This window comes from Panicum virgatum, chromosome 5N (genome assembly GCF_016808335.1).
Source record: "Panicum virgatum strain AP13 chromosome 5N, P.virgatum_v5, whole genome shotgun sequence".
NCBI classification, from domain to species: Eukaryota; Viridiplantae; Streptophyta; class Magnoliopsida; order Poales; family Poaceae; genus Panicum; species Panicum virgatum.
In genome coordinates, this window is record NC_053149.1 from 56431633 (window position 1) to 56447201 (window position 15569).

Sequence of the window (15569 nt, forward strand, 5' to 3'; positions counted from 1 at the left end):
AGTAGCTTGTGTAGTTTGCTTAGTTAGCCGGTTGGTGAATTGAGCCTTACTAGCATTGCATAGGTTAAGGTTGTTTTAAATTGCTTTAGAAATTTGAAAAAGGACCAATTCACCCCCCTCTTGGTCCATCGATCCTTACATCCGCCCTATCTCCCTTCAGAATACCGCCCCAAAGATCATCTCTAAAGCTCTGACTTCTCACCTTCAACCTCTTATCCCCCTCCTTGTCCATGACGACCAGACCAGCTTTATCAAAGGCTGGAGTATTTCCAAGAACGTCGTCTATGCGGCTGACATCGTCCAATCTTGTCATAAAAGAAAAGCCCCAGCTGTTGTCCTTAAACTTGATTTTCGTAAAGCTTTCAACTCGGTCTCTTGGGCTGCCCTTGATGCCGTCTTAGAAGCCAAAGGTTTTCCCCAGCTCTGGCGGAACTGGATTCGAGACCTTTCCTCCACCAGCCAGTCCGCTGTTCTCCTTAACGGCAAGCCCGGCAATTGGATTCAATGCAGGAGGGGACTACGCCAAGGTGACCCTCTCTCTCTCCTTATCTTTTCATTCTGGTAGCTGATACTCTCCAACGCCTAATTCTTCTTGCCTCCAGCCGTGGAGAACCGCGTCATCCTCTTTCCCCTCATCTTCCCTGCCCCGTGCTTCAATACGCGAACGACACCTTGATTATTCTTCAAGGTGAACTTGAACAGATCATTTGCCTAAAAAACATTCTTTCCTCCTCCTCCTCCTTCAGCGGGCTGCACATTAATTTCGATAAAAGCACTTTTATCCCCTTGAACATACCTCCCCCAATTGATGCCGAAATGGCCTCCACTCTCGATTGTCCTATTTCCTCCTTCCCTCAACCTTACCTTGGTCTCCCTCTAACTGCCACTAAGATTCGTATATCTGACCTCCAACCCCTCCTTAATCGCTTTGACAACTATTTTGCTGGTTGGCGTGGCCACCTTCTTAGCCAGGGTGGGCGAGAAGTTCTTGTCAATGCAGTGCAATCTAATTTCCCCATTTACTCCATGTGCTCTATCCTCCTACCCAAAGGCGCCATTGACATAATCGATGCCAAGCGCAGGGCTTTCCTTTGGACCAGGGATAAGAAGTGCTCCGGCGCTACCTGCAAAGCTCCTTGGGACCTTGTCCTCCTGCCCAAATCTAAAGGTGGTCTTGGGATTAAGGATCTACATGTCCAAAATAAGTGCCTCCTCCAAATATTCCTCCTCAAACTCCATGAACCACCTACTGCTCCTTGGCAAATGTGGTTCTCAAATAAGTATGGTTGGTCTTCCTCCTCCAATCTGGGTGATGTTCATAGTTCCGACACTGTTGTTTGGCTTGGTATCCTTGATGGTCTTCCTGATTTCTGGCACTTCACCTCTGTTCAGGTTGGTGACGGGGCCTATACTTCCTTTTGGCATGACCATTGGCTGGGGCGCGCCACTCTCATGCACTCCTTCCCCGCCCTCTACTCTCACTCCCGTCAATCTAACATCTCTGTGGCCAAAGCTATCTCTGGCGACTCCCTTTCCCTTTCCCTCCACACTCGTCTCACTGCTGCGGCCACGGCTGAACTTAACTTTCTTGCTGCTCTTATCTCTGATGTCCGCCTCTCTCCCAACCGTCGCGATGTTCGCCATATGCGGGGGCTCCCCTCTACTGCCTTTTCCTCGGCCATTAGCTATTCCCTATCCTTCTCCCATCTTGATGATGATGTTTTTGCCCCTAGCATTTGGCACAACGCTGCCTCGTCAAGATGTCGCTCTTTCCTTTAGCTTGTTCACCACCACAAATTAAACACCAATGCTCGTCTTCACGAGCGCAGGGCTAACAACTCTGGCCGGTGCCCTGCCTGCGCCTCTCCTGAAAACATTCCTCACCTGTTCCTGTTTTGCCATCGGGCTCAGGAATTTTGGTCCACTCTCGGTCTTTCAGTTTCTTCCATCACCTCTATCGAATCTATTTGGAATGCCTCCCTCCCTGGACCAAGTATTCCTAACCAGAAGCTCCGCTCTACTATCCTTACTGCTATTCTTTGGAACATTTGGAAACGCCGCAATGCACTGGTCTTCAGAAACGAGCATGAGACCTGCCATGTCGCCCTTCGCCGCTGTGCCGCCAACCTTTATTTGTGGCGTCACCGGATGCAGAACGCCAAGCCAAAGTCTGCCTCGAGGACTGGAGCACTTTTTTATGTAATAGATAGCCTTTTCTTTTTTCTTTTGGTTTCCTTTCCTTGATCAGCTGCGCTTGATCTTTGGTTGTTCCTTTCTGCTCTCTTGAGCTGCTTATAATAGATGTGCTTGTAGATGTTTTTCTCTCCTCCTTGACCAGCTGCGTCTGGTCCTCCCCCTTCTTCCTCCTTCATTTTGTACTCTCTATTCTGTTTTGTACTCAACGGGTCCGCCGTAGTTCCTGTAAAAAAAAGAACGAGGAGTGTTCATTGCATGTACGTAGTTAATACAAATCTAGTTCATCATGGTATGCTCCTTAGGCAATTCAATGATTCATACAGCGTGCAACCTGTATCGAACGGTAGACCATCACAGCATCCGAAAATCTGATTCAGACCGTGCGAAGCCTGCGGTTAGTCACGATAACGGTAAATACCACGCGAGTTTCCAGGGTGGGTGGGAGGGACAGCAAAGCATAGTACTGCCACTGACCACCGGCCTTAACGCACAAGCAAAAACAAAAATCAAAACCCAACTAACCAGGAGACCCCAGTGAAGCGGGGAAGTCACAGGACGAAAGGGAAGCTGCTGTGAGCCTGAGTGCTGAGCAGCACCCTGTCCAACAGCAGCAGGAGGACGACGAGGGAAGGAGGGACGGGGAGGGGCGAAGAAAACCCAGGCCAATCGCACCCCGAGCTCACGCCGATCCACCTCCCGCATTGCCTCCAAGCCTCTCGATTCGGCCGGACCCGTGCCACCCCGCCCGCCGGAGGGCTCGATCTGGGCCCAGATCGGCCTGCATTTGCAGGCTCCGGTTCCGGCGGTGAGGGATGGGGAACGTGGACGGCGAGTACGGCGAGTTCCATGCAGGTGGGATGGTCGTCGATCTGAGCTTTCACTTTTTCTTTTTTACTTTTCTTCTGTGGGGAATGGTCTAACGCCTTAATTCAAGTTCCGAAGCCCAAAGTTTGGATCTTTGAAAGTTTCGTGTGTTTAGTATGTCATTTGATATTTTCTCTTCTGGCCAAAACTGGTAAGCTGGAGCGATTCAGGTCTAAGTTTGGCGCCTCTGGGGTTGAATTTACCTGTATTTGGAGAGTCTGGTGCTCTTGATGCGTAGTTTGACAGTGCAGTGCGATGCAGTAGTTTTCCTTGAGCATTGGCTTGTCAGAGTTTTGTATAGGAGTTCGAAATTTGATCTTCGTCTCTAGTGATGTGAGGCTTTAAGTTTTTAATTTGCGAGCTCAATCTTACGATTCTGTACACATTTCTCACGACTGCTCCTTTTGGTTATATAAACTATTTCTAGCCAATCGGCGTGCTGAGGTGATAGATTGGCTTGGTGGGTTGCTGCCGGAGTTCGACTTGCCATTGGATTCTTCAGATGAGGAGCTGCGGGAGTACCTCATCGACGGTACCGCGCTATGCTACATTGCGGAGAAGCTCATGCCTGATGTTCAGGAGGTGAGTTCAGTCATCTCCGAGATGCTGAACTTCTAGTGCATGTTACTCTTGCTGATCTAAACTTGAGTTCTTTTTTTTTAAGGGAATGTGGGGTGGTAATGCATCAGACCAGAGGTCGAATGTGAAGAAATTCCTCTCTGTTGTCGCGGAGATGGGGCTACCAGGATTCAGCGTCAAGGATCTGGAGGAGGTGAGATTACTCCTGTTATGTGAAGTAGTTTTCCGGTATACATGAACTAAATGGTGCCATCATCTCCTTTTCAAGCTGTATGTTAATAATGGTTGTTACCATAGTTGGTGTTAGTCCTTAATACCATGTTGGCAATAATGCCTACTATTTTAGGCCTTGCATATCATTTCAGTATGAAGATTGTGTGTATTCATAACCAAGGTTATCAAAATCGTGGATTTTAAATCAAATTGGAGGTCTTTAGGTAAGATTGCAATCATGGCATGGGATCATAAACTTAAAAATCATAGAGTGGTAGATTATATTGACAAGAATCGTATAGCCAAGCCCGTTGGTTCTGATCGTAAATGCGTAAAATCGGATGACATAATTGAGATTTTGACAACCATATTCATAACTGTGGCTATATATGACTTGTACCACTAAGCTCGATTATGGTTGACTGAAAAGCAGCAATAACCTCAGTTGCTATTGGAAAGGTTGAAAAGTGTTGCACTGTAAGGAATATGAGTAACTCAGAGAGGTCTTAGATCTTACAACTCTCCTGTAGAATTATATCAAATCTTCACCAAAATCCATAAGAGCTTCACCCGTACAGCATAGACTAAAAACCCCCCTTGAAATCTGTGCCATTCTCAGATGCTTAATAGAGTTCATAATTTGTGATTTCTTTTGGGAAATGGTCCTCTGTGCCTCCTACATTTTGATTCAGACTTTTGTCACGGTTGTCAATTGAAAATCTGTGGTTCTGTTCATGTCAGTTTTTGCTAACCCTGCGCATTCAATGATTACAGGGATCGGTGTCTTCTGTAGTGGAGTGTCTCTTGGCACTAAAGGATAATGTGACTACGGGATCAAGTCAAAACATTTCAAACAATGTTAAGACACCCCTTAGAAGGAGACTGGAACTTCGAGAATCCGATGGGCCTATAAATTCGGTTGTGATGCCAGGGAAAAGATCTCCCATGGAGGAAAGACAGAAGGTCCACTGGGATCTGAAGTCTCAACAAAGAAATAATCTTCATTCAGGTATGCATGTGTCTTTTATTTAGGTGTCATCATTTGTGGCAATGAACTGTGAATCTAGTTCAAAGTATGTAATTTAAACAGAAAAAATTGCCATTAATAACTGGTTGTCGGTGCTATAGCCAACTTATCCTTGGACTTCACATATATTGTTGTGGACACCATATTCGGCAAGAAGTACCAGCGCAGGAGCAAAGCCAAGGAGTCCACAACAGTTTAGTCGCATTTTTGGTTGTTTCCAGTTTGTTAGGCTAAAGTTTAGGAGGTTTGTTAAGATAGAGTCTATTTTTTCAGGAAAGAGGGGAGAGTTTGGCAAGTAGAAGGATAGCCTTGAGGTGCTCAGAGCCTCCTGCGTGAGGGCGAGCCAAGGAGATATCCGATCTGCTGAACATTCTATCTGTATTTGGTTGATTAATAGAGCAGACCACATCATTTGGTATCAGTCTAGGTCTTTCCTTGGCCTGATTGCATCTACTATCGCCTGCCCACATCCCCCTCTTCCCCTGCGCGCCGCTAAACCCATCGCTCCACTGCCATGTCCGACGACGGCGATCAAACGCCGGCCACCCAAGCCACCATGGAAGCCATGTTCGACAAGCTCGTCAAGATGGTCGGCGATCTTGGCAAGCGCATGGATGCGGACATCTCTGTAGTCCGCCAGGAAACCAGTCTCATCTCAGCCCCCGTCAAGAACGTCCAGACCCAGATCCTGGACAAGCAAGGTCGCTTTGACACCCACGATGCATCCTCGTCCGGCAAGCCGGCGACCCAGGCCATAAACTGCACTTCCCCAAGTATGATGGCAGTGACGATCCCATCACGTGGCTGCACAAAAGCGAGCAGTTCTTCCGTGCCTACGGCACGCCTGAACACCTCAAGGTCCCGACGGCATCCTTCTATCTTGACGGCGCCGCCGGCCAATGGTATACCGCCTGGAGAAAATCCAAGGCGTCCCGTTCTGGACACAGTTCGTCGATGGCGTCAACCAGCAGTTTGGGCCGCCGCTTCGAAGCAATCCCCTGGGCAAGCTGACACAACTCCGGCGCACATCTACAGTCGACGACTACCAGGAGCAATTCCTGTTGCTATTGGCACGCTGCAAGGACGTCACGGAACCGCAGCAGATCGCCATCTTCATGGCGGGACTCCAGCAACCCCTCAGCACGGATGTCGAGTTGCAGAAACCCCGCGATGCTGGAGGACGCCATGGCCCTCGCCCGCGCGTTCGAACGTCGTCAACACGTGACCACGGATCTGACCGCCACAGGAGGCCCTCGCGACGTCACGTCCCAGCGTGCCTTGGCATCCTCTTCGCGGTCTACACCAGCTACGGCCGCCACGGGCTCTTCACCGGCACTGCCCGCCATAGCGCCCAAACCGCCACCACCGGCGGTCGGCCTTTTCAAGCGCCTCTCACCGGAGGAGATGGCCCAGCGGCGCCTTGAAGGGTTTTGCTTCAATTGCCTGGAGAAGTTCTCGACGGAACACACCAAGGTCTGCTCCGGCAAAGGGATCTACTACCTGGAACTCGATGACGGGGAAGCAGCGGAGGACGCCCAAGCGGAGGACGACATCACCATCTCGGTGCATGCCGTAACAGGCACCCGCACGAGCTCCACTCTCCAATTCCGAGCCACGATCCGCGGCGCCGCCATGGTCACGCTGATCGACTCCGGGTCGACGCACTCCATCTCCGACGCAGTGGCGCGTCGCGTCGGCCTCGACCCCGTCCCACGTCCAGGACTATTGGTGGGCGTCGCAAATGGCGATCGCGTGCCCACTTCCGGCGTTTGTCACGGCGTGACCATGAACATCGAGGACGAACAATTCTCGACTGACCTCTACATCATCCCGCTGGAAGGCTACGACCTCATCTTGGGCTGCGAGTGGCTGCGTACCCTGGGACCCGTCGTCGGGGACCTCGCCAAGCTCTCCATGACTTTTTGGCGCCATGATCATAAGGTGCGCTGGACCGGTGTCAACGCCACACCGTCACCACACCTAGCGGCAACACAGGCTATCAACCCCCTGACGGCCCTCCCCGTCGAGTTCGATGACTTGTTCGTGACGACATCCGGTTTGCCGCCGCCACGACCGCTGGATCACCGGATTCATCTTCTGCCCAACACCCCGTCGGTGGCAGTCAGGCCGTATTGATACGCCCAATTCCTCAAGGACGAAATCGAGGCCCAATGCCAAGCAATGCTGGAGCAAGGCATTATCAGGGCCAGCACTTCGGCGTTCTCATCACCGGTCAAGCGTGACAGCTCGTGGCGCTTTTGCGTCGACTATAGAGCGCTCAACACCAAGACGGTTCGGGACAAATTCCCAATTCCGATCGTGGAGGAACTCCTGGATGAGCTGAAGGATGCCGTGTTCTTCACGAAGCTGGATCTGCGCAGCGGGTACCACCAGGTCAGGATGCACCTAGACGACGTCGCCAAAACGACATTCCGAACTCACCATGGCCACTTCGAGTTCTTAGTGATGTCGTTCGGCCTCACCAATGCGCCATCGACGTTCCAAGCCCTCATGAATGAGGTGCTGCGGCTGTTCCTTCGCCGGTACGTGTTAGTCTTCTTCGACGACATCCTCATCTTCAGCCGCACCGAGGCAGAACACCTCCAGCATGTCAGGGCGGTCCTCAGCATGCTACGACAACACGGCCTCGTCCTCAAGCGTTCCAAGTGCTCCTTCGGGGAACGACGGATCCACTACCTCGGCCATGTCATCGAGAACGGCATGGTAGCCATGGACGTCGACAAGATTCAGGTCGTCCAGGACTGGCCGTTGCTGCGCTCCATCAAGGCACTCCGTGGGTTTCTGGGACTCACGGGGTACTATCGGCGCTTCATCCATAACTACGGCATCATTGAAGCGCCATTGACGGCCCTCCTCAAGCGGGATGCGTTCCAGTTGTGCGACGCGGCCACGACGGCGTTCCACGACCTCAAACGTGCGCTGACCTCGGCCCCGGTTCTGCAGCTGCCCGACTTCACCAAGGTGTTCATGGTCGACTGCGACGCGTCGTGATCAGGCTTTGGCGCGGTGCTGCATCAAGGACACGGGCCAATCGCCTTCTTCAGCCGCACTGTCGCGCCGCAGCACGCCAAGCTGGCGGCCTACAAGCGCGAGCTCATTGGCCTCGTGCAGGCCGTGCGCCACCGGCGGCCTTGTGGACGGCGGAGTTCATCGTGCGTACGGACCACTGCAGTCTCAAACACCTCCTGGACCCGCGCCTCTCCACCATTTCTCAACAAACCTGGGTAAGCAAACTATTTGGGTATAGTTTTCAGGTGGAGTACAAACTTGGGAAGCAGAACGTGGCGGCCGACGCCTTGTCGAGGCGCGATGAGCACGAACTTGGCGTGCGGGTCCACGCCTAGTCCGTGTCGCGGCCGGAGTTCCCCCTCTTCGACACGTTCCGGCGAGAGGCGCAGTCCCTCCCAGAGATCATTGCCAAGTGCCAGGAGATCCAGGATGGCGTCGCTGATGCGGCATGGCCCCAGGCCGACGGCTTCGTGCTGCACCAAGGCCGCATCTACGTGCCGGCATCGTCCTCGCTCTGGCCACAACTGCTCGACAACGCACACGACACTGGTCATGAGGGGATCCAGAAGACGCTCGCCCGGCTGTGTTCCTCCTTCTATTGCCCCCAGGCGTCCAAGCTCGTCCGCGACTTCATCCGAGGCTGCCTCGTCTGTCAACGAAACAAGACAGAGCATCTCCACCTGGCAGGTCTGCTACAACCCCTCGAAGTTCCATCGTCCGTGTGGAGCGAGATCGCCATGGACTTTGTCGAGGGGTTTCCCAAGGTCGGCGGCAAGTCTGTTGTCCTCACGGTGGTGGACCGCTTCTCCAAGATGGTCCATTTCGTTCCCCTAGGCCACCCTTACACGGCCCTCTCCGTTGCGCAGGCATTCTTCGACAACATCGTACGCCTCCACGGGTTTACGTGCTCTATCGTGAGCGACAAAGACCTAGTGTTCGCCAGCACGCTATGGACAGAGCTCTTGTCCCTCCCTAGCGGGAAGCTCCACCTCAGCTCTGCGTTCCGGCCGCAGACTGATGGCCAGTCGGAGGTCGTCAACCTCGTTCTGGGTGTCTACCTGCGGTACTTGGCTGGAGATCGCCCGCGCAGCTGGCTTCGTTGGTTGCCCTGGGCGGAGTATTGCTTCAACACGTCGTACCAGACCGCTCTGCGTGCGATGCCGTTCGAGGTCGTCTACGGCTGGCCACCTCCGTCTTTGGTGCAGTACGACCCTGGCATGGCGCGAGTCGTCGCGGTGGACAAGCAGCTCCAACATCGCGACGTGTTCTTGGCAGAAATTCGGGAACGACTTCTCCAGGCGCAAGATTATATGAAGTCGTCTCATGACAAGCACCACAGGGACCTCGCATTCCAAGTGGATGACTGGGTGTGGCTACGCCTGCACCAGCGCACTGCGGCCGGCATCACCGACAGCTCCAAGTCCAAGCTCTCGCCACGCTTCTACGGGCCATTCCAAGTGGTGGAGAAGATCAGCTCCGTGGCGTATCGTCTGCGGCTTCCAGCTAAGGCGCGCATCCACGACGTCTTCCTCAAGAAGCATCATGGGCGCGCTGCCACCCATCGCGAACAGCCGTGCGCTGCCGGTGCCCACCAAGGTCCTCCGCGCGACGCCCAGCAGGAACTCTTGGGATTTGCTTGTTTAGTGGGAAGGCCGCAGCACCGCCGAGGTTACCTGGGAGCCTCTTCAGGAGTTCAAGGAGCGTCACCCTGATTTCAAGCTCGAAGACGAGCTTTTTGGTCTTGGGGGGGGGGGGGGGGGGGGAGTGTTGTGGACACCATATTCAGCAAGAAGTACCAGCGCAGGAGCAAAGCCAAGGAGTCCACAACAGTTTAGTCGCATTTTTGGTTGTTTCCAGTTTGTTAGGCTAAACTTTAGGAGGTTTGTTAAGATAGAGTCTATTTATTCAGGAAAGAGGGGAGAGTTTGGCAAGTAGAAGGATAGCCTTGAGGTGCTCAGAGCCTCCTGCGTGATGGCGAGCCAAGGAGATATCCGATCTGCTGAACATTCTATCTGTATTTGGTTGATTAATAGAGCAGACCACATCATATATACAATAATCCCCCCCTTTCCAAAGAAAAAAAAATCAGGCGTCTTGCACTTCAGTCCGAATGACTTTATATGTTAACTTCCATATTCATGCTTTCAGAGTACCCTTAGCTTGTGTACCTTTAATAGACTGGTTACATTTACAAGTTCTAGTCCTGTTTATTCACTTCGAGTTTGACTTCCCTTGCCATGTTTATATATGGCCATTCTAACCCTTCCTTTAGAAAAAAGGGCATTTTTAATTCCAGTCTCTGCATCATGACGGGGCACACAGTCCGGTCGTTATTAAAATAATTCAGCATGAAGCTAAAATCAACAGAAGAATCAAGACTTGACAGCACATCATGTTTACCCTACTTTGCAGGACAAAAGGTCCATGATGCTTTCCAACTTAAGCGGGGCCTCTACACTGATCTTCCTGCTGCCAAAGTTTCAGAGATGATGCATTCAAGTAGTCTAGATGTAAACTCTTTAGCATCAGACCATGTCACACTTTTTTTTTATTTTTATCTCTGCTATTTTATTAATTAGTATAACTATCTTTATCAGAACGCACCTACTCAATCACTTCTTAGAATTGTTAATGGCATTCTAGATGAGAGCATTGAGAGGAAAAGAGGAGAAATACCACATGTAAGTCTGTTTTCAGGGACTTTCAATAAACATACTGCCTGGAATCGCAGTGTTTATTTATCATCAGTTATTGATGACTAAATCCAGCCTATTCTTGTCTCAGCGTGTTGTTTACTTGTTAAGAAATGTTGTTCAAGAGATTGAGCACCGCATTGCTATTCAAGCAGATCACATAAGAAATGTAAGTGTGTCATTTGTTCTGAATTCACCATTTCCTGTCATATAGATTCGACTTGAAACAGATTACTTATTTTCACAGCAAAATAGCATCATAAAGATTCGGGAAGACAAGTACCAATCCAAAATTAAAGCACTCGAGACATTAGTAAATGGAACAAATGAAGAAAATGAGGTAGCTATCGAATTTGTTCATGGTTTAAAAAGTACCACATGAATCACTATTGTGTTTAGATATTGACACATGTTGCTCTTCTTCAGATGACGGCAAATCGGCTTGAGCTAATTGAGGTATTCAAAATATCCTAATCTGCCTTTCTATTTTTCTAACCATGTTACTTGTTTCAATCTTTATTTAAAAAATGAAACAATTGCTAGTTGTATGATGCTTGGATCACTTTTGAATATTGTACTACATTTTGTGCTCGTAGTTATAGTGAGCAGATCATAAATTTGTTTGTCTTACTCTTATAGGTAGAGAAATCAAAAATTGATGAGAAAAGAAAACTAGGTGAACAAGACATGGTTCGGTTGATGTGGGAAAAAGAGAATGCAGAGAATATGATAGCTTCTCTTCAGCAAGAAATACAGATCTTGAGTAGAATGCATGAACAGTACCATGAGAGAACGGAAACAGAAGCTAGGCAGATGGAGGAACACTTGACTTCAAGAATTAAGGAAGCTGAGTTTCTTCTAATGCAATCAAAACAGAAAGCTGAAGAGATTGAGTCTGCTTCCCAACTGAAATCTCAACTTTGGAGCAGGAAAGCAAACATTTTCCAAAGTTTTATGGATAATCAAAAAATGTCCATTAAGGTTGTTTTATTTTTCTACATTAATTTTCCTTTGTCTTTAGTTTATTTTTGTTTCTCACTTATATTCAACTATGTTAGGACATAAGGTTATCATCTCAGTCCATTAAGCAGGAAATGTTTACCCTTCAAATGAAATGGAGGGACGAAATATGTAACATTGGTATGTGAGAGTACTCATGATTTTCATAGCAGCATTGTCCCACACATACATTTTCTATTTTGCTGATAATTTATTTTGTCTTCTCTTAACTTGCCAAACTTGTTTAGGACATGATCTAAAAGGTTTAGTAGATGCTGCCGATAATTACCATAAGGTTCTTGCAGAAAATCAGAAGTTGTTTAACGAAGTACAGGAACTAAAAGGTATTTTCCTGCACAACGATATATTTACACTTGTACACATTTTATTGTTGTTTAACATTTTCCTACTCTAATATTTATTGTTAGGAAATATCCGAGTCTATTGCCGTGTCAGACCATTTCTTCCTGGTCAAGATGGGAAAGCAACTACAGTTGATTATATTGGTGAAAATGGTGAGATCTTCATCACAAACCCCTTCAAACAAGGGAAGGATGGGTGTCGAATGTTCAAGTTTAATAAGGTGTTTAAAACGCATGCTTCTCAAGGTATATCTCATATATGCTAGTGATGCAATCTGAAGTTAAAAAGGTGTGTCATTGAATATTGCTCACCAATTTTTCTTACGAACTTCCAGCTGAAGTGTTCTCTGACATCCAGCCATTGATCAGATCAGTTCTTGATGGGTTTAATGTATGCATTTTTGCATATGGTCAAACTGGTTCAGGAAAAACTTACACAATGGTAAGAAATCAAGACTCAAGATAACAAAGTTGAATTGATACTATTCTTGAGGATATTACTAATTGGTGCTTGGTATCATTTTCTTAGAGTGGACCAGGCACATCTAAAGAAGATTGGGGTGTGAACTATCGAGCCTTAAATGACTTGTTCGACATCTCTCTAAGTAGAAGAAATGCTTTCTCATATGAGGTGGAAGTGCAAATGGTTGAGATTTACAACGAACAAGTGCGAGATCTTTTATCCAATAATCTTTCACAAAAAAGATATCCTTCCCCATGAAAAGCATGTTTATTTTTTACTCCCTCCGTTTTTAAACATGTGTCGTTAGAACAAGCTAATTAAGTGTCACATATTAAAAAACAGAGGGAGTATTATCATCTCTCTCATGGCTCCATTTAGTGTTCCGACTGACAGTTATGCAAAGAAAAAAATTTGTTATTCTTGACATAAAGAAACGCTCGGAATTTGGAGTACCTCTCAGCCGAATGGACTTGTTGTCCCAGATGCGAGCTTACATCCAGTCAAATCAACATCTGATGTGCTGGACTTGATGGAAATTGGACAAACAAATAGAGCAGTTGGATCAACAGCTCTAAATGAAAGGAGCAGTCGATCTCACAGGTATATGCCAATGATTGCTTATTAAAGTCAAACCCTAAATTTTTTGGAACATAATGTTTTGAAACTTTTGTTGCATGCAGCATTCTAACTGTGCATGTTAGAGGGTTGGATTTGAAGAATGGATCTACTTCCCGAGGATGTCTCCATTTGATTGATCTTGCTGGGAGTGAAAGAGTTGAGCGATCTGAAGCAATTGGAGAAAGATTAAAAGAAGCACAGTATATAAACAAATCCCTGTCTGCCCTTGGTGATGTTATTTTTGCTTTGGCACAAAAAAATGCCCATGTTCCATACAGAAACAGCAAGCTGACTCAAGTTCTACAAAGCTCTTTAGGTAATATATAGTTGTTCCTCAAAAAAAAGAGGGGGGTTTTCTAACATATAGCTGTTATTACTTTTTTGGGAAATTACTTATCATAATTTTTTTTCTATTTCTTGCAGGTGGGCAAGCAAAGACACTGATGTTTGTTCAAATAAATCCTGATACCGAATCATATTCAGAAACAATGAGCACTTTGAAGTTTGCTGAAAGGGTTTCTGGAGTCGAGTTAGGTGCCGCAAGAAGTAATAAAGAGGGCAAAGATATAAAGGAGCTGCTAGAACAGGTTTTTATCTCTCTTATCTGACTCATAAATTCGGATAATTTGTGTTCACTAGTTTAACAGTAGTAGCAAGTTTTATACAAACATTACTTTAGCTTTGAGCACTAGTAAGCTTCATATTAACTTACAGTGATCGGTTTCAAGGAGTACACTCTCTTCTGATATGACCACAAATTAACTTTTAATTTGGAGAAAAAAAGTGTATTGCTGTTAATAAGGCAATCTGGTAGTTGTTACTATAATCAGATCAGATAGTTTCTGCATCTTCCATTGGTTATCCTGATTTCAGAAGCGTTCATCATTTTTTGTGTCCAGGTTTCGTATCTGAAAGACACAATATCACGGAAAGATATGGAAATTGAGCAGCTCCTGAAGGAGAAATCCAAGTCTCCAACTTCATCAACAGATAGAAATGACAGTAGACAACAGATCCGGCGATTATCAGGTAATGGATCGCTCAGGTGTTGTGACAGGATTTCATCATGCCTCAAAAATATGCAGTAGTAAATGGAATCAGTAATGGACACACTTGGCCACTGATACAGGGGCTGCGGGATCAGGTGAAGCCGAATGTGAAGATGTATCTGATGACGGCTGCTCAGTAGCAGGAACAGAGTATTCCGTTGGCGGTGCTTCTGAGGCAGCAGCCGAGCAGATGTATGTTACCATTGAGGGCTTCCACTTTCCACATCTCTCTTCCTTGCCATCATTCTTTTGACTTCAGCATTGCACGCTAGAAGGCATCCCATATTTCTTTCAGTAACGAATCCTGCAACTTAAACTATGCCCTACAAACTACAGGGAGAAGACTCCATCAAGGATAGCCAGACTGTTCCTCACAAAGAATGGGCAGCCGGCAAACTCCAAACCAAAACCAAGGGAGTCTGCTCTAAAACCTCCAGGTACAATACAAACGCAAATCGCTTGCATGCTACCTAAGCTGATCTATGCTGCGAGCATCCAGAAATGGCATCTCAACACATGGTACTATCCCTAACCCTGAATCTGATGCAAACTCGTGTTTGCTAACCAGGTCGCACAAAGTCTACGGGAAGCCAGGTTACTGGAGGAGGACCTTCAGTGAAACCCCCCAAAAGGCGGTAGAGGAATAAAGACTTCAGCGTATGGGTCAGCCCCCAATGCCATTGCCACGCCTCTGTAATCTGACACTGACAGATTGTGCTGAAACACAACGGCTGGTTTGGTGTAGGGTATTGGGTATATGTGTGTCGCTGGACCGGAATCACTTGTCAACGATCTGCTGAGTAATGATAATGGGCATTCAGCCGATTATAGATAGGCTGGCCATTTGATGGGAAATGCCGAAATGGTTTTGGCGTTTTGCCCTGCGCGTGCAGCGAACAGAGCGCATAGCAGGCGCGCGCTGTGCCATTGTGAATTGTGTGGGTTCAGGCGGCTCACGCCGAGGCCGAGGCCAAGGCGATGCCGAGCCCAGCGGCTGCTTCTCCAGGTGTCCAATCTCATTCTGCTTCACTTCAGGCGACAAGCAGTCAAGCACAAACAAAAAGCAGCAGATTGTTGCCGATGATAAGAACACGGAATTCGCAAAAATAAAAAAAGGCAAAATATGAGAGCGAAGCCACAGTAACCTTGGTCTGAAAAAAATGCGGTGAGGGTGGATCGAACACGCGACCTTCAGATCTTCAGTCTGACGCTCTCCCAACTGAGCTATCCCCGCTTTCATTAAGTTTTGGTACATGAACTTATTTATCAAAAATAAATGGCTTTAATGAAGGGTCCTTCCATTAGCTGGAAATTGCAACGTTTTACGACTTCAGTGACCCATTTTGCATCCGAAACTACGGAGCGAGCACGTATCAATGCGAGCTGCTGGTCCTCCTCGTGCTCTGAAACACTTCTGCGCGCCCTCGTGTATGCACCGCACGAACATTGCCATTTTCAAGAAGATTCGGTCGATGT

At 47.9% G+C, this 15569-nt stretch overlaps 1 protein-coding gene and 1 non-coding gene across 2 annotated transcripts; one reads left to right on the forward strand and one right to left on the reverse strand.

Annotated features, from left to right (window-relative positions):
• The first annotated feature begins 2695 nt into the window (after positions 1 to 2695).
• LOC120673235 (kinesin-like protein KIN-14C) lies at positions 2696 to 14948 on the forward strand. Its single transcript, XM_039953993.1, has 22 exons — positions 2696 to 3048; positions 3488 to 3642; positions 3725 to 3832; positions 4627 to 4861; positions 10322 to 10419; positions 10507 to 10590; positions 10694 to 10771; positions 10850 to 10942; positions 11029 to 11058; positions 11242 to 11583; positions 11661 to 11742; positions 11850 to 11945; positions 12030 to 12209; positions 12299 to 12405; positions 12493 to 12668; positions 12862 to 13026; positions 13107 to 13360; positions 13468 to 13631; positions 13944 to 14073; positions 14174 to 14285; positions 14430 to 14530; positions 14662 to 14948. The coding sequence occupies exons 1-22, from the start codon at positions 3009 to 3011 to the stop codon at positions 14730 to 14732; spliced, it is 2901 nt and encodes a 966-aa protein (XP_039809927.1). The 5' UTR covers positions 2696 to 3008; the 3' UTR covers positions 14733 to 14948.
• A 306-nt stretch (positions 14949 to 15254) lies between these two features.
• On the reverse strand, positions 15255 to 15327 carry TRNAF-GAA. Its single transcript has one exon. It is a non-coding gene; the product is annotated as a tRNA-Phe (tRNA).
• Positions 15328 to 15569: the final 242 nt, after the last annotated feature.